A 22,249-nucleotide genomic window follows, 5' to 3' on the forward strand; every position below is an offset into this window, starting at 1 on the left:
AGCTATCCGCAGTTCATGGCCTACAACTTCAACCTGTGGGCCACGATGTACTCGTAGCTGAGGATTTTCTCTATTCATAAAGATATACATTAACCAGGGCTGCACATGAAAACAAAAATCACATTACCTTTATTTTTCTACAATATTACGACTGTGATCACAATTTGTGGCAATGGTCCTTTTTGTATCACCATTTTCACTGATTTCCCTGCAGCACAAGAGGAGCTTTTTAAAACGCTGTCTGGTCACAAATCTTTTGCTTTACAAAAAAAAAAAGAAAAAGGCAGCTCCTGCGATCTGGATGTTGCTCTTGGCCATAACGTGATTTCAATAATATTTTGATTCATTGTGCAGCCTTAGATACAATCTATAAAAGATCCAAATCCACCTCCAGCTTGCCTCTGTAGCCACGGCAGCGACAAGTTATTGTTGGATTGTGCATTACTTGCAATAGCTATTTTTCAAGCGTTACCGCTCATGTCAGTCCTCAGTTTTGAGCCCCACAGTGCTCGAGAGGCTGCATTTTCCTACCACAGCTGCTCCCTTATTCAACAGACACCCATCTAAACTAGGCTGATCTAACAGTTTGATTTACTGACTGTATGTAAGAATGAAAAAGAAGCTTTTCCTGACTTTGCTTGAAAGAATTAGCCTGTATCAGAATTATTGAATTACCTCCATATAAAGCTCGAAATATAAACAACAGACTCAGTCTTCATCAACCCTGTGCCCCAGTCTCTCATGCCTCTGCCAATGCTCACCAAGGGGGCAGAACTGATTTCATAAAATAATGAAAAGAGACCTGATAGTAAACAGAAAATCCTAATTAATCCCTTTCTCAACTGTCACACTGGAGACAAAGAACAGAATTAACCCTGATTATTTGCCCCATCTTAAAGGGTGCAGCAGTCGATCTGCACAGCAGTCGATCTGCACAGCGGGCGACAGCTTCATGTATCCAATTAATCAATTCATTTCATGCTAATTAAGTAGCTTTAAAAAAAATCATAACCTCCTGAACGATGAGCGCCAGCTGAGAGACGAAAGCAATCCGGGGAGGTTTTCCTGTGCAGCCGGAGTGATAATTACACAGTTTTTATGCCACCCCTGGTCTGTACTAATAGAGACATAGATAGTCAGTGTCAGGGAGGGTTTATAACTCAAACCAAGGTTCAGTAAACAAACAATGGCATCTTCAGATGGACGGTGTTTATGTCAGCAGGGAAATATGCTGTCACAGCTTCAATCTGGCTGTCTGGGGTGGAGAGAGACTAAACTATGTCCACGCCAGCTCTGTATAATAAGCATGTCCTCAGCTATCCATCTAGTTTAGGTTGATCCTGAACATGAGAGGAGATGTAAACAGACTGCTGTGAATGCAAAGCACAAACAGCGGTTCCAGCGGGACGTCAGCTCATGTCCTCATCTTGCTGAGGACTGAGGCTGTCTGCTCAAGAGGAACAGAGATACATAATTATACACCCACACAGGGTATATTATGGTACCCATGCTGTACGTACACCCAAAATAACACACACTGATATTTTTAGCGAAGGGCCGGCCTTGGGGCGACAGACACAGACAGGCACAAACACTCATACGTACAGACAAAACAGACACACATTTCAATACTTGTATACGTCACTGACCAGCCGAGTGTGAGTGAGTCTTTCCTTCGCCTAGGTGTGATAAGTACATGTGTGTGTGAAGGTGCTCTACCAGCAGGGGGTGATAATGACAAGACCAAAGGACAAACGCGGCAGAGAGAGCCAGAAAGTCCAGGTGACCAGGGTTTGAGTCACTAGTGATTATTTAAAAAGATGCTATGAAATGGCTGGTGGAGTGCTTTTTGCCAATATCACTGAACATGTATTACAAGTTGCAGCAGAGCTGCAACCTCCAGTCAGTGAATAACAAAATGTGTTTACAGGTTATAATACATCCATGGCAGCTGCATAATCAAATTGAGAAGGAGTTTACTGGATACAAATGTGTACACGCCCCCGAGTGCACGATGAGTCATCAACATTTTTAATTTCTTCAAGGTGATTAAAAAAATTATCAATAATAATACCTACAAACTGCTTTGTTGTTACTAATTGCTATAATACAAGACTTATGTGATAAAAAACATCAATTTTGATGTGATTGTTTTATGGATATAACTATTTCAAGCCAAACCACAACGTTTTCCTGAAACTAACCAGGCAGTTTTGGTGGTTTCATGACCACCGAATGAGACCGTTTTGTTTTCATGGTTAGGCCTGCCAAACATGAAAGATTGGTCACAAGGTGGACCAAGGGGTCTTTTCCACGGTCTGGCAAGATACTGGGTTGCACTGTCATAAATCAGTAACTAACAACTAACTCTATCCAAACCATCTAAACTCAATGCCTAATTTGAACCTAAGGACCAGCCAAAATGTCCTCACAATCCATAAATGTCCTCACAATGATGGTTAAAACTCACTGACTTCCCTCCTCCCCCTCCCCAACAAACACACACACACACAGAGTGGTTACTGTGTATAGATTCGGTGAGTTGTCTGTCATTATTACGGCCACCGTGAGGGTTATAGCCTCCAGGGATCACTGGGAATTTTGGGGCAAGGCAAAGCCAATGCCTTTGTATAGAATAGGTGGGGGTGTGTACATTTACAGTATGGATGCCTGTGTGTGTGTGTGTGTGTGTGTGTTTGGGTGTGTGCTGGGGTCCAGCTGACGGAGGGAAGAGGTCTGTCTGACTGGCTGGATTAGAGACAGAGCCTGGCAGGCAGATCATTACCTCACTGCAGTCTTAAATCTAAATTAACCAGGACTTAACTCTCGTACAAGACCTCTAATCTGCTCCACGGGGAAAGTACTGTTCACAGGCACACGGAGGGAAGGAGGCCCGCAGGAAACTAAAAACAGCACAGGCCAACTGTATTGCCGGGGAGCGGTGTGAAGTCTGCTCATTTGTAAGTGAGCAAACAAAGCACAGTTAGCTTGTTGAGAAGGAGATACGCGACAGATGCCAGATTTCAGGGATTGCACTGATGTTGCTTCACATGAGGAACACTCTACCACTGTAATTAGAACTAAAAAAGAGTCCCAAAGAGTCATGAAGAGTTATTATTCGCATGTTATGTTCTAGATCCGGATTACATGTAAGCATTTTAGTTTATGACGTTCAAAAGTAGCAGTAGTAAGTTATCAACAGAGAGTGAACCGTGTTATAAGGGTAACTATTGAAGTTAGCATGATAACTAGCACGACCCTTGTCACCTTGTAGTTCAAGGAGGTGATGGTCCCATAATAAACAACACCAACAATCCTCCGAGCCGACTGCTGGGTGAGGCTATTTCTTGGCTGGGAGACTCAGGTTACTGCTCCTAGTCAATAAATCAGGCGGCACGTGACTCCATAAAATCTGTCATTTTTACACTTTGGCATTCCCTGCATTTTCTGTCCTTATCCTAAGTTTAGCTAATCAGACAGCTAACAGCCTGTAGTGTCTACATATTTACACAGCACAGACACAGGAGTGGAATAAAGTTTCTGTACCTCTAATCTCTAAGTCTTTGATTGTTAAGTCGACCTAAAAAAGTAACCCACTAACTGCATGTCATCTCATCTGCCAACATATATACCTAACACTTTAAGGTTCAGATTTGCAGTTTTCCCCTCTTGAGACTGCACCAAAGACTTATGTTTCTTTCATATGGAGCCAAATTCTACATTTGCACTTCTACTGTAGGGTAGTATAAATATGCATGAGACGTTCTACGTGAGATATCAACACCGAATATTTAAGTAACATGCTTTTAAATGTAATCTCGATTACGACCACAGCAAAGAGGATTCAGAGACTTAAAGAAAAGATATCTCCATCACCTCCACTAATGCATCATATCCCACTGACAAAGAGACTATTATATACTAGCGGATGAGTTCAGATGCTCATAAGCTACACACAGTGTCATGAAAGCTTCAGCGTCCCTGATCCATCGGCGTTGCCCAGATTGTGATAACTGTGCTAGACCATGGTGTGTTTATCTAACCTCCGCCCCAGTGATACTCCCATGCAGTAATGCAGAAAGGGCTAAAATTAAGCCCCAAATGGGGGAGAGAGGGAGAGAGAGAGAGCGCAGAGAACTGCTGTCTTAATGGCATTAATGCAAACCGCATTAATGTGCTTATGTTCTTAGCTAAATGTCCCAGTTGTGTGCAAAAAGCTCAGTCTCATGCCATGATGTATCAGTTTCCAGCACTGTTACTTTAACTCACACACACACACACACACACACACACACACACACACACACACACACACACACACACACACACACACACACACACACACACACACACACACACACACACACACATAATGACAGAAATGTATGACCTATATTCTGCATTTCCTTGACTGTGTGCTTCCCATGAATTGCAATACACTAAAATACATATAAGTGACTGATTACAGGTGTACTGGCACCAAAACACACTCATGGGAATGGAAACAGTTCATTTAATTCAACCAGGCAGCTCAAAATATAGAAAAAGGGTCAGCCATATTTATGTCAACTCATTGCACTGAATGTTTACTGCAATACTACTGTATGTTGTATTTATCACTGTGACTTCTGTCCACTCTGACTTAAGTTCAGGGATATATAGATAACGTTCGGAATCAGCAGTATATTTTGAGATGTACGACATTAAATAAATTCTCAGAAATACAAAATAAAAAGATTTAATAATAGACATATGATAGTAATGTGTAAATAATACAGCACCTCTTAAATTGTTCCTTTCTGTTCTTGCTTGGTTATATTAGGTGGGGGTAATGCGCTTTGCCAACCGCCATACAATTATAAAGAAGAAGAAAGAGCTGCAGTAACAGTTAACTGTGAGCTAGCTAATGTGGCATGGATCTGTTGTGTGGCCACAACTCATTGATTTACTCCTGCTGTGCAAAAATCACGTCGAAGCGACAGACATTTACTGTCACACAGACTCTCTCAGCACCTCCCTACACTCACAATGAATGTGTGCATTTAATGTAAGTTATTCATTTGAGAAAAAGAAGACAATACATACAATGAACAGAGTTAAGATGAAATTGACAGAAAATGTCGACAAATATCCAGATAAGTTTGATAACACCACAATAATGTCTAAGTATCGCCACAATACAAATAATATCGGGAATTCTTTTGGCCATGATAATTGTCAGATTCTTGTGTCCTACATATTGAGCTGTTCGGGTCATTTTTAAGCAGCAGCTGCCCATACTGTCCACATTAAACCTCATTGTCCTTTTTTTTTTTTTAAATTCAACGCCCCCCCCCCCCCTTTCCTCCTCTCCCTCCTGATAGCATGACAGCCAACAGAGCTGTTTGATCCCACAGCTCTCACTTGGGACAGCAGCAGCAGCAGCAGCGTCCAAACCTCCCTCCCCTCTCTCCATCTCTTGTCCGCATCTTCCATCCTCCCATCGGAAAACAGAGAGAGAGGGAGAAGGGCACTGGCCCGAAAGGCTGCAATTTTAGCCAGAAGCCATGCTGTCTTCAATACTTGTGTGAATTAAACATGTGCAGAACCCTTACAAAGCCCAGCTATTCAGAGATGCTCTATGTGAGGCTGCAGAGTGTTTAGAATAAAGAAGATGCTCGGTGTGGTGTTCACACTGTGGGCTGCTGAGCCTCTCTTGCAGCATCCCTGGCTTTGACTGAAATGATGCAACGAGTCAGGAGGAGAGACTCAAAAAAAAACCCACATCAGACTCACAACTTCTGACAATTCACTTTTACACACAAGACACTAAAACTGAGATGTTTTGCTTGCAGTCACAATCAACTGATCCATGCACAGAATAAGTAATCCAAAATAACCTTAATTCTGTGTGTGAACGACAGTTTGTTGAGGCCAGATTAAGATTAAAGATTAGTATTTTAGCTCTGATTAAAATACAGCAGGGAAAGATTTGTCTGTCTGTGCTGCTGCTCAAACATAAAAACACTTTCTTCACACACAATGATCAAAAACTATCAGACGTCAAGGGTGCGTATTTGAAATAAACCCACATGTTTTCATCTCTTTGTTCAGCCAAATTGCTGCCATTGACATTTAACTTTCATCGCCCATCTTTGACGTACACTGGAAGTAAAAGTGACCACACATTCTCACACACACACACACTGTCGGACAAAGAGTGGGTACAAACCTGGCAGCGATGTGGCTGTAAAACAACCCTGAGTCACTGACACTCTGAGGGAGGCAGTAACGAAGCACTTGGACCCGGTGTATGTCCATTTTGGTGAACAGCAAAAAACAACAGCAACCGCAGCAGCCTAAGACACAAAGTCCCTCCTGTGCTGCTCCGCTACCTTCAAACTATAACTCATCAAGTGCAGTTTAATCCTCCTGCTGAAAAGCCGGCCACATAAATGACATAAAAACAAGAGCGACGGCTGTAAAAGAACAAAAAGATCCACTTAAAAATGAGATTAAAAAAAAAAAGAGCGTCCCTCAGCGTTGAGTTCTTGCTCTGCTGCATCCACTATGATCCATCCGGCAACAAAGAGATGACTGACGGACAGACTGGCAGGGATGAAGTCATTGACCAGCCTGTTGTCTGATGACCGCATAACAGATGAGCGCCCTGTGTGTGTGTGTGTGTGTGTGCGTGTGTGTGTGCGAATGAACCTCTTTGCTATTGTCATACTGTTAACCCAAGGGAGATTACCTCATATCCGTCTCAACCAGCATCTACCCCCCTCCACACACACTAATGTTTAATGATTGTGTGTGTGTGTTTGTGTGTGTGTGTGTGTGTGTGCTGTGACCCCCCACTGTAGCCTGCTGTTGCCATAGCCACCCAGTATTAAGCACAGCCTGTATTAACAGCCAGTGGTTCAGACTGTGGTCACTCCTTATCGATTGGGATGCCCTCGACCTCGGCGGACGCGTGGAGTCAGTGAACATACACCGACATGCACGACGCACATTAATTGGGAGAGGTGGCGTGTTGAAAGTCCATTAACATCCACTGAGTAATCGACTAACCAACACTCAATCAGAGAGGCGTTTCAGCTTCATCACTGGCTGGAGGCACTCTGTCCAGACTGTATTCCGGTTAAATTAAAACTAGAAACTAGACTGATGAATTGGCCTATATAAGCTGATGCTGATATAATGATATCAATGTACGCAGCATCTCCATGACACAGCACTGACAAGTTTATCTTTAGCCAGGCTAGCGGCGTAGCTCTTTGGTTGACTGGTCTACCAGTTCAGTCTGGACTAAAATATCTCAACAACTATTGGATGGAGTTAACTGTACCACAAAAATGTCTGCAGTAGTTACTAGATGATGAATGGCTTATATTGGAAGGATGGATGCCCTATCTCTAACTGTCTTTATCCGCATCAGCAACAAAAGTTACAATTACAATTTATCTTCCTATCGGCCTGGCAGTTTTTTTTATTTTGTTAATTCATTAAACATCCTACTCATGGGTCCTGTTCACAATTCTTCAAATTCTTTTCATTTTCCTCCTTGAAAATGTGCATTTAAGTTAAAAAATAGATTTAAACGACCAAAATTTAGAACTGGTCAAAATATCATTATTTGTTTTTTTCTTGAAAACTTCAAAGAAAATATTCATAGTGGTATGACAGCTTTAAAAAAATCCAACATTTTCCAGCGTTTTTCAAGTGACCCTTTGACAGGCTTCAGGTCTTCTTCAGGCAATGATTGAACGATGATCAAATATAATAAATAAGGCAAGAGACTCTCTAAAAGGGATCACACCAGTTGCAAAACCCATCAACATGTTCATGCACTGACTGCTGGTGACTACAACATTCAATCACATGAGTTCTCATGCACTGCTTCAAAGTCGGCCTTCGTTTTGATCTGAACTACAATCGTGTAAAGTTACATGACTGCATCTTGCACAGTTGTTACGCTATCATGCTGAAAATATCTGTCCACAGACACAGTCAGGCAGACATATAAACACCTCTGTGTTAGTTTCTCCTACAATAAGTGTCTCCAGGAACACTTTCTGCCGTGACACACACAGACTCACGAGGTGAAAACATTACCAGCGGATGCTGTCAAGGCTGGTGATCAAAACATGGAATAAATTCACCCATCAAGAGCTCTCTCTCTCTCTCTCTCTCTCTCTCTCTCTCACACACACACACACACACACACACACACACACACACACACACACACACACACAGGACTGACAGTACTCCAGTGTGAGGATGACAGATTATTACTCTTTGAACTTTGACCTCTCTGGTTCACTGGCCCTCCCTCTAACAGCTGACTTCATATGCCGCTATGACAGCAAACAACTCAGTCACACCGCCACGAGGCGTGACATGCCACTCCGCAGCACAAAAATTGCCACTTGTGATTGGTTAAATGAGGGTCACAGTCAACAGTGATTGGTTGAATGGGAGCGCCAGTCACAAGTGATTTGTTTTTACCAGACTTGTTACAGCAGAAACACCGTTGGCTTGCTGGAAGATCTGAGTGCCCAGCTGGGCTGCAGGACATATCTGTGGCCAGTCGGGCAAATGTTAACAAGCTCGATCTGCGCAGACGAGGCTCTGTCGTGCCCTGAGGAGGGAGGATGCTGCCCGCTCACTAACATTTAGAAAATGATCACAGGCAAAGCTCAATGCTGCAGGGCAAGTGATCACATCAAACACGTGACAATGCATGGATGTGATTAAACATTTTCTTTTGTGAGAGGTACGGTTTACACATATATACAACCTACATACTATCAGCATATGCATTCAGTTAAAAAACAACTTTAGTGTTTATGGGTACAATTTAGGTAATTAGTGAGATGTAATCCCACTAAATTGTGTAGTTGTTGGTGTGAAAAGCTAAATTTAGCACAAAAACCAGTGGAAATGAAAATTCTAAATATATCAACTTGGGGCGCCCTGTTAGCTCAAGAGTAGTTGTCCCATGACAGAGGCTGAGTCCTCAGCAGGGTTGCGGGTTTCATCCCCTTTTTGTATGTGTCTTCACCTCTTGCAACCCTTAGCTTTTAAATTAGTATGTTTTTAAAGATCTCAACTTTGTCCAGAAAGACATGTCATATGTCATGAATCAGTGCACTGAAACAGTACATTTTGCTGGGATCTATCTTATTTAGCATTAGGTTCTCTTAAACAAATGGCTGATATTGGACAACATATGCTGATACTGATATATAAACAATATAAATATATAATATACACACACATATATGAACATAGTATCCCTGCAACACAGACATGCTTTAAGATGAAGACAAGAGTAGATGTACTCAGGACTTGATTATCTTTGGGACCAAAGACATTTCCTCAGATACAGTCTTATCGTCACCCACGAATTGTATTACGTCATCAGTCTAATGTCCTTTGTCTGACATGAGTATCTGTTAGTGTGATGACATCATCTCAAGCCCCTCTGTATTGTTGATCTAACAATGCGATGGAGGTCAGGCCAAAATAGCATGCGAAAAAAAAAATCACAGCAATACTCTGACAAATATAACAATTGTTACATAAGTCACAAATTTAGTGGGATATTTTTTTTGCATTTCATTTTCACTGAAGAACATAAAAAAAAGAAGCGACTATATCAAACAAGCATGTTCCTTTACATCTGGAGAATATGACCTCATTCTCCGGGCATCTCTGTGGCACCACAATTGTTCATTTATATGTTGTGCTGTGGCACATTTAACCTTTATCACAAAATTGCAGGTCCCTTGATGTGGATATTGCCCTTTGCCATATTACGATTATGATGTTATTTGGGGTTGGGGGAGCCTATTATGTTCCCTGCAGACACTATAAAGCTCCGGCGCTCTAGAAAATCGTATTGACAAGTGTGTCGGATCATAAAGTAACTGTGAGAGGACCAAAACAAACTCCTGCACACTTTCATCAGAGCATTTTTATAAGGCTCTGGGGACAGAGATGTCACAACTGTGTTCCTAAAAAAAAAAAAAATCATAGTGATGTGGATGTCTTTCTGTTATAAGAAGCATTTACTGTCCGTTATGAAGACTCTTCAGACACAGTATTGGTTTTATATTGATAAATTGATTCAAAATACCGAATGAAACTAAGGCATCATAAAATTAAAGCTTAATTATGGATCGCTGTGTTAATCTAAGGAGTCCATTTAATGGTATGATATCCACAGTAATCAGCAGTGAAGCCTCCCAGAGTGAGGAATCAGCATATTGAACATCATGACGACATCACTTATTCATCACACACCTCTATAGATGCCAGTTGGCCCTCAGGCTAATTGTCATGGACACACATACAGTACAATATGGGTAGAAACCCCCACTTCTACACAACCCCTCCCCCACCTCTACAGCTCCTCCGCCTCCCTCCACCTTCTTCAGCGCTCTTGTGTCTGCTTCTGTCACTAATCCTGATCCTTAAAGGGAAACGCCGCTTCCATTTGGAGGAAAGCACTTACATAGGATACACTGACTGATACATGGTGTGTACAAACTGAAAGAAGGAATATAAGCGTGTTCATATTTGATTTAACTCAGTGATCTCTCAGTCAGTGAATAACTGAATCATCTGTATTTCTAAGTGTCCTGTATTTTTATCTTTAATACAACAGTCATTCAGTAGAATATGTACTGTTACTTATGTGTTGACATGGTAAGAAAGGGGAGAATGGGATGAAAAGATGACAGGATGGTTTAGGTGAAGGTTGATAAAAGACAGCTTTTCTAAAGCATTTCCATGAATTTGGACAAAAAAATTTAAACCCTGCTGTCCTCTATACTAATGTTTTGTTGACAAAAAATTGGGATAAGTTATATTTCTTATAATTCCTATATAATGATATTACAATAGCAAGTCCTGAAGGAGCTTATCAGTTTGTTTGTAATATTCAGACACTGGAATTGGCATGTGAAAAATATATATATTCGGAATCCTAAATAAATGAAACATAAATAAATCAAAATTTTACTTACATTTTTTCATAGAAGGTAAAACATTTATTTTATTCTTCTTAATGTATGTGAACCAACAAGCATATAGAGTGATGCAGAAACGAAAACATGGAAGTTTTGTGCTTCGGGTTCCCTCATCTTGAAGTCAATGTTTTATTCAGTGGTTAAAGGCCTGAAACAAGGTGGCTTAATGCGACTACAGAGGGCGTCTGGAACATATAATGTCTTCACACCAAACGTGGAGAGTCATCTACTCACTGGTCCGTCTTTACAGGCCGAAAAAGCTGCTGTAAGTGATTTTTTTTTTTTTAAATTACAATGATGTGGGTGATGGTCTGGGTGACGGCTTGTACTAACAAACAAGTGACGAAAACGCTTGAAGAAAAGAGAGAGGCAAAGAGAGCTGCCTTTAGAAGAATAAAGGAAGGAGCTGTGAAGTGTGGTGACGTAGAGAGGAGGGGGCCCCTGTACTGCAAAAGTAAAAAATAATGGACAGGAACGTTCAGTGAGAAACTATTCTAACTTTTACTTCATAAATATATTGATCAATTCATAGTAAAGTATTATCATATAATGTAGCGGAAAGCTTAGTGGTGGTGACGGTGAAGTCATAGGACAGCACTGTAGTTTGTATTAGCCTAATGTTAGCTTTTCACTTTTATTTCGTTTACGCTTCAGAAATAATTCAAGCGATGGGCATTTGCGAAGATTATGTCGCAAATAAAACATGTAGGTATCACGCACTTTTCCCATTTTCAGCAATAATCCAAAATCCAATGAAAATAATGGAAAGAGGGTGATGTAAACTTTCCGTTTTGCCTCCAGAGGTACGTCCTTCCTGCTGCACTTTATAAACACAATGGGTGATATCGACGTCAGCCAGAATGATCAAGGATATGTACATAAATTGACCAATTGATAAATCTAAGATAGGATCAGTCAATAATGTAATTACTGTGACTGGCCTAATTATCCAAGTATCTTTTTTGTTACATTTTGCAGGAGTACAGTCTGAATGACCATGCTAGTGCGAGCAGGTCCTCTTTAATAATGAACATACTGTGAGAGAGGTTTCCCCTCTGATGTACTGTACTTTGCAGTAGATTACTAGAGTGCACGCGGTCAAGCGTAAACCTCTGATGTTATCTCCTCTACCCCACTCGGCTCCACATCTGTATTTGAGCTGCAACAAATCACTGCGGCCCGCTGTAATCTGCCAAGGCCATATTATACAGCGGCCCCTCTATCCTTGTGTCATCTGGCTTTTGATAGTCCCACTCATTCAGCCATTCAGAGATTAGCGCTCTCTATCCCTTTCTTCCTGTCTCATGGGCAACGAGTCAGATGGGATCCATCCCGTGAACGACAGCGAGCAGCTGAGCGGACACACCGACAGACAGCGAGCGGCTCATTCCTCCTTCCCAGGAAAAAAGACCGAACCAATGAAAGATATGCTGGAGGGTAACCAATCAGGCTCCTCTGCAAACAGCTGGCTCCAGAGAAAACACAGACAGAGGAGTGGAAAGAAGGAGACAGAACAGAGAAAGTCAGCAACTCCTGGAGGAGTTTTTCCCTCTCCTGTTTTTCCTGGGTTTCTCTCCAACTCAGGCCAGTCACATTTTTCAACAGCATGTAGGGCTGAGGCGGATGATTCAGAAAAGAAATGCAGGTTTTGCTGCTCACAAACAATCCCACAAGTACAGATTCTGCGGTCTGGAAGCTGAGCCAGGCTTTAAACAGAAACACTCAGGAGAGAAGAAACAACACTCCAAAGCCAGTTTTTCTGCTTTAAGCACATGACTCAAAAATCACACAGAAAAGGCTAAGAGAGACAGAGCGAGAGGGAGGGAGATGATGATGAGGGCTCGACTTACCCAAAGTCGTCCAGGGAATACATGTCGCTGAAGGAGTCAGTCCAATCCTCAGGCAAAGGATGAAAAGAGGTATAAAGGGGAGAGATTATGGAGGAGAGGGGGAAGTGTCAGCCTGAGAGGAGAGAGCGGTACACATGCTGGAGCAACCTTTTCCCTTCCGTCTTCACATCCTCTAAAAACCTCTCTCTCTTTTAAAGAAAAAAAAAATCCTCCACGCCAACAGAGCAGACATAAGACTGAGACAGAGAGAGAGAGAGAGGGAGAGAGAGAGAGAGAGTGGGAGGGAAGGAGTGAGAGAGAGAGAGACAGAGAGGGAGATGAGGAGTGTTGCAACAGAGTAAGGGAATGCAAGAGAGCGAGAGAGAGGAGATCATGTGACCTGTGTTGGACCAGTCACCTCTCTCCGCTCTGAGGATTGGAGTGCCGTCTTTCAGCCTCCAAGGAATCATTTCCACTGGATGGAAATTACATGTTGGGCTGTATAGGAAACAGGAGTGCCTTTACAAGCCGCCCCTCTATAGCATGTAAGGTTCAGGGAAAAAGCAGGATGACGCTTTAAATAGATACTACGGTAACTGACCTAAAAAAAAAATGCCTGTAATCATCAATTAACTCCAGTGAGTGGGGAAACACACGGCAACACACCCGCTTATTCACACATCCATTCATTCAGCTCGGCTCTCGTAAAGAGGACAAGACATTAAATCTCAGATGTAATGATTAGTTTTATATATTCCAGCAACAAAGGGCTTCATTCATCGGCTGCAACACTTGTGGTTTCCTCGCAGTTTTGTCAGAATTGGCCCTCGACCGGTGGTCCATCTGGCCGAGGCAAACTCAGCAGATTAAGCTCCTTTGCCATGACGAAGCCGAGGTGTGGGAAACAAACAAAGAGCCGGTCTAGTCCACCGAAAGATTAGGAGGCTTTGTGGGTTGAGAAAATAGTACGGAACATGCAACAGACTCCAAAATGGAGCCTTGAGGGTCAGTGAGATACAAGATAAACTTTTTAGACAAAAACAGGGCTTGTATTATATATGATACAAGAATATGCATCTGAAAGAAAAAGAAGCTATGTATGTGTGTATTATGAAAATATGAGCGAGGCCACATTGTGACTTGGCTATAAATGCTTCTCACAGTATGTGCTCATGTCATCTGACACAGCCTATGTGACCTCCACCAGGCCAAAAGGACACATGATGCACGTTCACTGTCAAATCTCCAACAACACAAAGCTTGTGTATGATGTGCGAGATGTGAAAACATTATAAAGGGAATAAATGTAATGTGTATGTATGGCGCATGATAAAAAAAAGCTAAGGGGTATCTATATTTGCAAAAAATAAAATAAAAATAAAAAACAGTGCTCAAGAAATTAAATTGTTATAACGTGCTTGAAGATGTAAAACTGTCCAGTGGTTTACATGTGGAAGAAAAGCAGAGAAGAATGCAATTTTTGATACATTTTAAGGGATTTCATGTTTTTATCAAATCATTGTCTATTGTTTGGTTAGTTCTTTGGCTTACTGTGTGAGCTTCTTGTTGATGTTTAGTTTTTGTTGCATTTAAAAAAAATCACATTATTTAATTGTTTTTGGAGAACGTTGCATAAGACTGATGACCTCTTGAGCTCTTCTGACACTTCTCTTTTTTTATTATCTCGATTATATGCACGGATTACTTGTGAAAATAAAGAAAAAACATATATATAATTTTGAGTATGTTTTTTCCACTTCCTGATCCTAAATCTTCATGCAACCCCTCGGATTTATCTTCTCTCCTCAGGGAGGGATCTGTTCCAGAAAGATATGCAGATATGAAGTCTGTAATCTCCCCATTAATGAAGTGCTTACTTGACCTATATAATTGCAGACAATGCAAAGCACAGTGCTCTTCTCATATATTATTGCTGACACCTACAGGAGGCAGACAAAACAGCATCAACACTTGAAGAAACTGAATCACCATGGAACTGCTGCTACATTAAAGACTCCTGTATGATCATGATACTGTGTTATGAGTTTCACATGCCTGTTTGTCTTTGTTGATGCAGATTAAATCTTCACAATCCACGTCATCCATCTCAGTTTGGTGTGTTAGCATGCTTACATTTGGTTGATTAGTACTAAACTCAGAACAGCGGAGGCTGTGGAGGCTGTGTTAGTATTACAGAAGGGCTGCACAATGAACTGAAACGTGGCCAAGCGCAATATCTAAATCGCAAGAAGCTGCAATATTTTGATAAAGGCAAACTGTGTGACAAAACCAGCATTATAATGAAGTACTGTGGTGCTGCAGAGATGTCCTCCGCCTACAAATCCTGTTCTCTAGCTGTGAGAAAACGTCTTTGTTTGGTACAAACCCCGAGAAATGTCACACCATCGTGATTTCAATATTCCTTTTCAGGATGATGTGATGGAAAAATGATCAGGCGCACAGTATCTGTCAAAATTCGCTGCAATCTGATCTTTTGACCATATCATGCAGCTCTACTTCACCACCATGTCTATTGTATGATGAATTTCCCAATGTCATTGATTTTTGTACCCATTTTTAGATCTGTTTTCTCGTTTGTGCTTTAAACAAGGCTACGAGTTTCCAGCCACACGCTAACATACATCGTCAATCTACGATGCCAACATTCTTCTTGTTTAGCAGATACAATGTTTGCAATCCACGTCCACCAAATCATTTTGGTGTGTTTCATTTCACGGCAAACCATTAAAGTGAGACATTTCACTCAACACCACAAATGTCAACCTCATGGGAAAATCAGGGGAAACTCCAGATTATGTATGCTCTATTCTCCATAAAAAAACAAAGAATGATTCTTTTCCACTCTACTGTACAGTTAACACACACACACACACACACACACATACAGACAAGATCTAGACATGAACACATCCATAGACACAGTGATGGGGCTGCCACTGCAGCGTAACATCACCCGACCCTGGTGCAAATCATTTCTCTTTCCAGAAAAGTCACTTATATTTATCCAAAAGAGGGGTAAGAGTGACAACTAAATCCCACTTGAGGCCAAAAATATATGGCATTAGCAGTGATAAGAACTATCACAGAGGATGAATGGAAAGAATTAAGGGGGTTAAGCTCTACTATTCTGAGTCTGACGGATGGGCCTCCGACAGCCTCGGGGGCCCGGTCCGACTGCACTGGTTGCAACGTCAATATTTACGCCAGTGGGCTACCACATATGGCATGTGAATGTCTGTATAGAATTTCATGGCAATCCATGTAATAGTTGTTCAGATTTTCCAGTCTGGACCAAAGTGGTTGACTAACTAACATCGTATTCAAGGCCTTCGCATGGCTAAAAAAAACCCCTTTTCAACCTGAGAGATGTAACTGACCCTGCTCCAACCTGAAGAAATATGACAATTAAACCCGATGTATTTTTACTTTTCTGTACGGTGTCGAGTACATCAAGCCAGAGAATCAAATGCCTGGTATGACTGATCTTGTCAGCATACTGTTGGATCAGAAAGTGTCAGATTTAAATTCAGATTTGCCAGAGTTGCGTTTAGACAGCATTTCATATCTAGGAACTTTGCTTTCTTTCATTAAATAAACACATTTTTGTATTTCTGTCTGCATTTCTCTGTCTTTTCCTTCCCTCTGGTCTCTCTGAAGGCTGAAGTCATCTTACACATCCTCCCCAATAATGAAGTGCGAGTGTTGTGGCTGTACGTGCTGACGCCGGCTCACGTGGAGCTGCTCTCTGATCAGCCAGGAGGGCAGCAGCAGCAGCAGCAGCCTGCAGTAAGATGCATAACTCAGCGTTTTACCTTCCGCTGGCTGCACTCACTCTCTCTACCTTTCCTGCGATGAGTCACCACAACAAGGGCTTCAGAAATCGTCCTGCATTAATAGTGGAGGGACGGACGCCTCACTTTTCTGCCCTATTCTCTTTCTCTCTCTCTCTCTCTCTCTCTCTCTCTCTCTCACACACACACACACACACACAGCATCACATAATGAACCCACTACTGTTACAGCACTAAAAATAACCCGGCGACACTCACATAATGCACGTGCACTCGTTACATAAATGCAGCAAAGGGCGCAGTGATGCTGAACAAATAATGGCAGAATTAAATCTTCCTTTTCTTCCCTCTGCAGGTCTCTGCTGTTGCTTTGTTACGGATTGAAGACTTCCCTTTTGGGCTCTGAGTCAAAGAACAGATCTGCCTCTGGCAAGAACAGACACACAGGATGGGACACAAGCGGCAGAGCTTTGCAGAAAAGAGGAAACGGCATGTTCATCCAACTGGACTGCAAGATATGAATCTTACATGTTTACCGTCTGAGAGCAAGAGAGTTCAGCTACTGGCTCTGAGTCGTGTGAGGTTACAGGAGAGGTATGAATTATTTTGGATGAGGGTGCGTAGATGAAGATATCCAGATGTGCTATTTCTGTCTTGTTCTCTCTGTCTCCTCTTCCTCTCTGAGGGGGAGTAACACCACAACTACACACCCAGGCAGACGCACTCGCTCACATACACACACGCAGACAAACACCGGTAGCTACAGTGAAAGCAGCGAGAGTGCACTGTAGAGTAGAGCTGTCAGACTATATCTGAAGCCATAAAACAGAATGGTGCAGGCTGCAGCTACGGGGACACGGAGGAGTCAAACTACAGGCAGCAGGAGGGGGTGAAAATATAAAAGGAGCGCTTCATAAATAGATCAGAATACAGAGACTGAGTTGCAGGAGAAGATCTGGGGAGTCGGCGCGCTTGGCATACCATCCTCGAATATGGAAAGAGGATTTCGCCATGAGACACATTATCTATAGGCTCAACGTGTGTGCATGGGGTGGGCTTATGTAGGTGTGTGTGAGGAGGGGTGAGGGTGGGTCGATGGGTGGGTGGGTGTCAGGGCTGTGGGGGGGGGGGGGGGGGGGGGGGGGGTTTATGATAACCTGCCTGGCAACCACCAGAATAAACACCCTCCTCCCTCCCATGCGCCCTCACTTATCCTATTTCCCACCCCCTGCAGCCACTCAGCACACTGGCCGTGCATCAACGCAACCAGGTGGAGAAACAAAAAAAAAAAAATTAAATAAAGATGCTGTCGTTTCCATGACAACACTATCCTGGCTTAAATCCTGCATTGAACCCACTGGGCGGGTCCGGCGGCGACAATAGAGGGCTAATAGAGGACAGAACCGTTAAACAAATGAATGGTCTTGGATATCAGGAGGGTAAAGCGAGCGGTAAAGGAGCCGAGGCCCGGTGGGTGGGCCCCTGGGTGCTCCTGATGCAAAAAAAATGAGCCTTAAGATGGCTGAGGATGCTGCACATCCTCGCCACATTACGAGCTGTGTATGTTCTCCTAAGATAAATGTATAAATGCAGATGCTGGAGGCAGAGGGCTGAGTGCGCATCTGTCATGACGCGTCAAACGGAGCGCATGGTGCTGGCCGCCGCTTACCTCATTTTCTCGTCTCTATCCAGCCGGAGATGATGGCACTGATGAGGCTGATGAATGGGACCACCGGTCCCGCTTATGTATTAGTCTGTATTTACAGTCTGGGAGGCTCGAGTCAGCTGTCCTTTGTGGCGATATCACAGGCTGCTGATGGTGATGGTGAGTCGTGTTGTTAGGCGAGAACACGAGCGTTGTCTCCCATCCGCTTTGTGCTCCGTTGTCTCTGCTCTCCACACGCGCTGCCGCCCGTCCTTAAGTCCATGTTCAGCCGGTTATCGCGCTCGGTGCAAGACGGTGAACGCTGGTCGTCAGCCGCCGCCTCCTTCAAGCCATATTTTCTTCCCATTCGGAGTGTTTTGGTGAGGTGCAGCGGGTTTGGGGGAAAATGCTAATAGCCTGCTGCGTGCGAAGGAGGAGGGGAGGGAGAGAGGCGGGGGGGACAGACCGGCTCGATGCTGCCCATCTGCGGCCAAGACGCACACATGCAGCCCACTGACGCGCCCCCCTCCCACCCCACCCTGAGATTACCGGTGTGCCTGAATGGAGATAAGGTCTTCTATGGAAGCTTAAAGTCTGGTGTTCAGCTGCTTTAAATTTCCCCTTTGCGACAATATTCATTATATCATTATAAAGAAACATACAGCTGGTCAGTATAGTATAAAAGTGCATTGTATTTACACACACACGACTTAAAGGAAAACAAACACTTTACACGTTATAGTGTGTTTATAGGTCTCCTTGAGTATGACTGCATATGTGAAAAAGCCTTACAAATCCCTTCGTCACCTGTTAAATTGCCTCCACTGATGTCACTTGGTGGCTGAGTTGCATTGTGGGTAATGTAATTTTGAAATCGAAGAAGACTGTGGGGTATGAAAAAGCTGATATCTCTGGTTCTGCTGTATGGAGTCCAGTTGATGAGTGCAATGCGAGACCAGCGGGCTGCTTTTCAAAACCCATCGCCTTCATTACCCACAGTGCAACTTAGCCACAGGATGACATCCCTGAATATCAGATCACATTCAGCGTTCTCTGGATCCATGAAGGGCTTTGTGTGAATGAAGTCAGTCTTCCCTGCAGTATCCAGTCTTTATAGAGAGTGAAGACAATAGACTACTTCTAAAAATGAAATTATTGGCCAATTTGTCTAACCTGTTGAAAGAGTATGACATTAATTAAAGTGAATTAAAGGTACTGTATTTAAGAAGTAGTGCTGGACAGTATTAGTGGATTTGACTGACTCAAACTTTGCCATATTTGTGCCAATATGACACCTGATGTTCTGTACAGATAACAAGACTTTATTGTTAAAGACCTCCCTTTGAGAAATAAACACATTTTTTCAATAGAAGCCTTTTTCTGACAGGTGGCCAGATATTGAAAAAAACAACCTACACTAAAAACTTTTAATGAAGACAAGTCCTTCGAGTTATCGTGTCTCAAGTCAAGTCACGAGTCCTTAACTACTAAGTCCAAGTCGAGTCTCAAGTAATTTATTTTCAGTCAACAAAACAGGAACTTCTTAGGGATTCTGATGCTTACCCCTATAACAAAGATGTAATACTGAACAGAAACATACAAAAAAATGTCATAAAGTGGAAAATAGGAGACACGACTCAGGTAATTTCATGTTGCGTTTACTTTCAGACAAATGTTAAATGCTCAATGGTATTCTGCAGCCCCGAGTGTTTAGTGGTAAGACAAATCATGTTACATTCACCCTGAAGAGTGGTGACTTCATATCACTGCTGTTAGAGGATTTCACTGTTTGTTTTCCTGATATGACAACTCCAACAATCCAAACAATATGCCTCTTATCTGCTGAACCCCCAATCAAATACATTTTGTATATTCATGCATGATTTGTGTAATATTTGTTTGCTGTTAACCATGAGATGAGAGAGTGACAAGCTGCATACGGTGCATTTAAGGACCGTATGCAGCTTGGAAGGTGGAACGCAGACATCATTGGTTCATGAAAAGCTACAGTAAGTGCTAAATGGTGATCTCCTTCTTCTACTGTGCAGGTCAAGATACCTGCTGTGTGTTTATCAGGCTGAATTATAGTAAAAAAAAAAAAACACCTCAAGAAGGTTCAGGTCAGTTAAATATCTCGCCTGTGACTGACGTGCACATCAGTCGTAAACAGTTACAGTGTAATGGTCTCATCTCATTTTCCTCCTAGATACAGATCTGAAAAGGCTTTAATTCATTGAAAAACACCACTTCATGCTTGAATTTCATTTTCCCCGCGCGTTAAAGAGAAGGAAAGATGCAACAACTCATCCCAAATCTCAGAAACGGTTTCAAAAGCTGAGTATTCACCCACATTTTCCACTCATTCAAGCCTCTCTGTACATTTACACATCTGGCAAAAAACTCAAAAGGAAAAAGGGAAATTGGCAGTGAAGAATTCGACTCAATAAATAATAGAAAAGGTGCCTTTTTTTAAAAAAAAAAAAGACCTGGAAGCACAAAAAAAACGTAGAACATGTTTAGATAATCTTGTGGAAAATGGTTAAAATCCTAACTCTGATTCCAGATAATGTTATTTTTTGTTTGCCCTTGCTCTATTTTAATATCATGTCCACCAAATTCAGCATTTGCATCGACTCTTTAGGTAGTTTGCATACACAATTATCCAATGCAAATGAATCAATAATGGTAGGTCAGTGATATCAACTGTGGCTCTCTGCATGTTTTGATGTGTTTCGGGCTCTTTCTGATATGTCAGTGTTAATAATAACAACAGGGAGGATTCCTGCTTCACTAGTGCTTTCCTGAGTTGTTAAATACAAAATAAAAGAAAGTTTAACAATTAGAAAATCACTATGTTCTTTCTTTCCGTACACAGTTTTTGTTCCGATGCTCTTGGATCCTCCGGCTTGATGATATTCAGTCAAGAACCCTCCGCGGTCCAGCGGCTGGAGTTCACACAACACAAGAACAGTGAAAGCCAAACTGTACAAATGCAATCAGAAAGTCCGAGCCTTTGGTTCTGTTTAGTTGGATTTGATCCGTTTGATTCGTTTCGTCTCATTGGTGAGTAGGCTACAGTACGTAAGAGAAAAATGTTCATTTTGTTTTTCTTTTTACATGTAGTGTGATCAAAGAAAAAAGGAGAAATATTCAAGATTCTTTTGTATTTCACGCAACAACACGTTACACCTCCCACAGTTCACCTCAATCGGGGTCTGAGAGCAGATCAGGAATAGAAACCTCGGGTTCCTCTTCTGTCAATTCACTTCAGTTCAGGCAGATCCACTTTGTTGTATTTAGGATTGGAGTTAATTTATGTTTGGTTCGGTTCGGTTCAGTTTAGTGCAGTTCAGTTCAGTTCAGTTCAGTTCAGTTCAGTTCAGCTGGGTTTCAGGTCCCCTGACATCAGTCCAAACCGACAGTATCTGTTTCTGCCTCAGACTATCCTCCACTGCATCACGCTCATGTCCTTCCCTCCGGTCGACACCAGGTAGCTGTCGTTGTGCAGGAAGGTGACGTTGGTCACGTGGCTGCTGTGGCCGCCGTAAGCATGGCTGGGAGCCTGGAGAGGCAATGCAAATAATGACTTTTGTCAAGAGCTTAAAGGAACATTCATTCATTCATTAGCCATCATAAATGAAACCTTCACAAGACGTTCCATCGGCATGAGGTTGAGTAGAAAATGACTGAACATTCATTTTTGGGTGAACTTATACTTTAACATGACTGAGTTGTATATTTAGTATCTTACCCTGAACTGTGAGCAGGGGTATGAGAATAGATGGACCTTCCCAAAGTCGTCTCCAGTGACCAGGAGGCTCTTATCGTTGGTCCTGCAGACAGCATTGATGTCGGTGCCGTCCGAGCCGTCGGGCCACAAGCCTGAGGAGCAGAGAGCAGCGGGAACGTTTATTTGAATAGACTATAAACTAAAACATGCAT

The 22,249-nt window shown here is 42.4% G+C and overlaps 2 protein-coding genes across 12 annotated transcripts in view; both read right to left on the minus strand.

The window, feature by feature from the left end:
- The window catches only part of evla (Enah/Vasp-like a), a 39,033-nt gene extending 20,194 nt beyond the window's left edge, over positions 1 to 18,839 (minus strand). Inside the window, exon 1 of one of the 3 annotated variants that reach the window (XM_037071799.1) lies at positions 12,872 to 13,134. In XM_037071799.1, coding sequence (XP_036927694.1) covers positions 12,872 to 12,894 — 23 coding nt within the window. In that variant the 5' untranslated portion in view covers positions 12,895 to 13,134. Of the gene's footprint in view, positions 1 to 12,871; positions 13,160 to 18,331 lie in introns of those variants that run through there. The other 2 variants (XM_037071797.1, XM_037071798.1) reach the window with 2 other exon arrangements.
- Positions 18,840 to 19,805: 966 nt separating this feature from the next.
- The window catches only part of eml1 (EMAP like 1), a 53,472-nt gene continuing 51,028 nt past the window's right edge, over positions 19,806 to 22,249 (minus strand). For all 9 annotated transcript variants that reach the window (XM_037071824.1, XM_037071821.1, XM_037071820.1 and 6 more), the window contains 2 exons: positions 22,059 to 22,189; positions 19,806 to 21,869 (listed from right to left, as the gene is read on the minus strand). In XM_037071824.1, the coding sequence (XP_036927719.1) occupies positions 21,744 to 21,869; positions 22,059 to 22,189 (257 nt within the window). In that variant the 3' untranslated portion in view covers positions 19,806 to 21,743. The remainder of the gene's footprint in view (positions 21,870 to 22,058; positions 22,190 to 22,249) is intronic.

This window comes from Acanthopagrus latus, chromosome 16, assembly GCF_904848185.1.
Source record: "Acanthopagrus latus isolate v.2019 chromosome 16, fAcaLat1.1, whole genome shotgun sequence".
Taxonomy (NCBI): Eukaryota; Metazoa; Chordata; class Actinopteri; order Spariformes; family Sparidae; genus Acanthopagrus; species Acanthopagrus latus.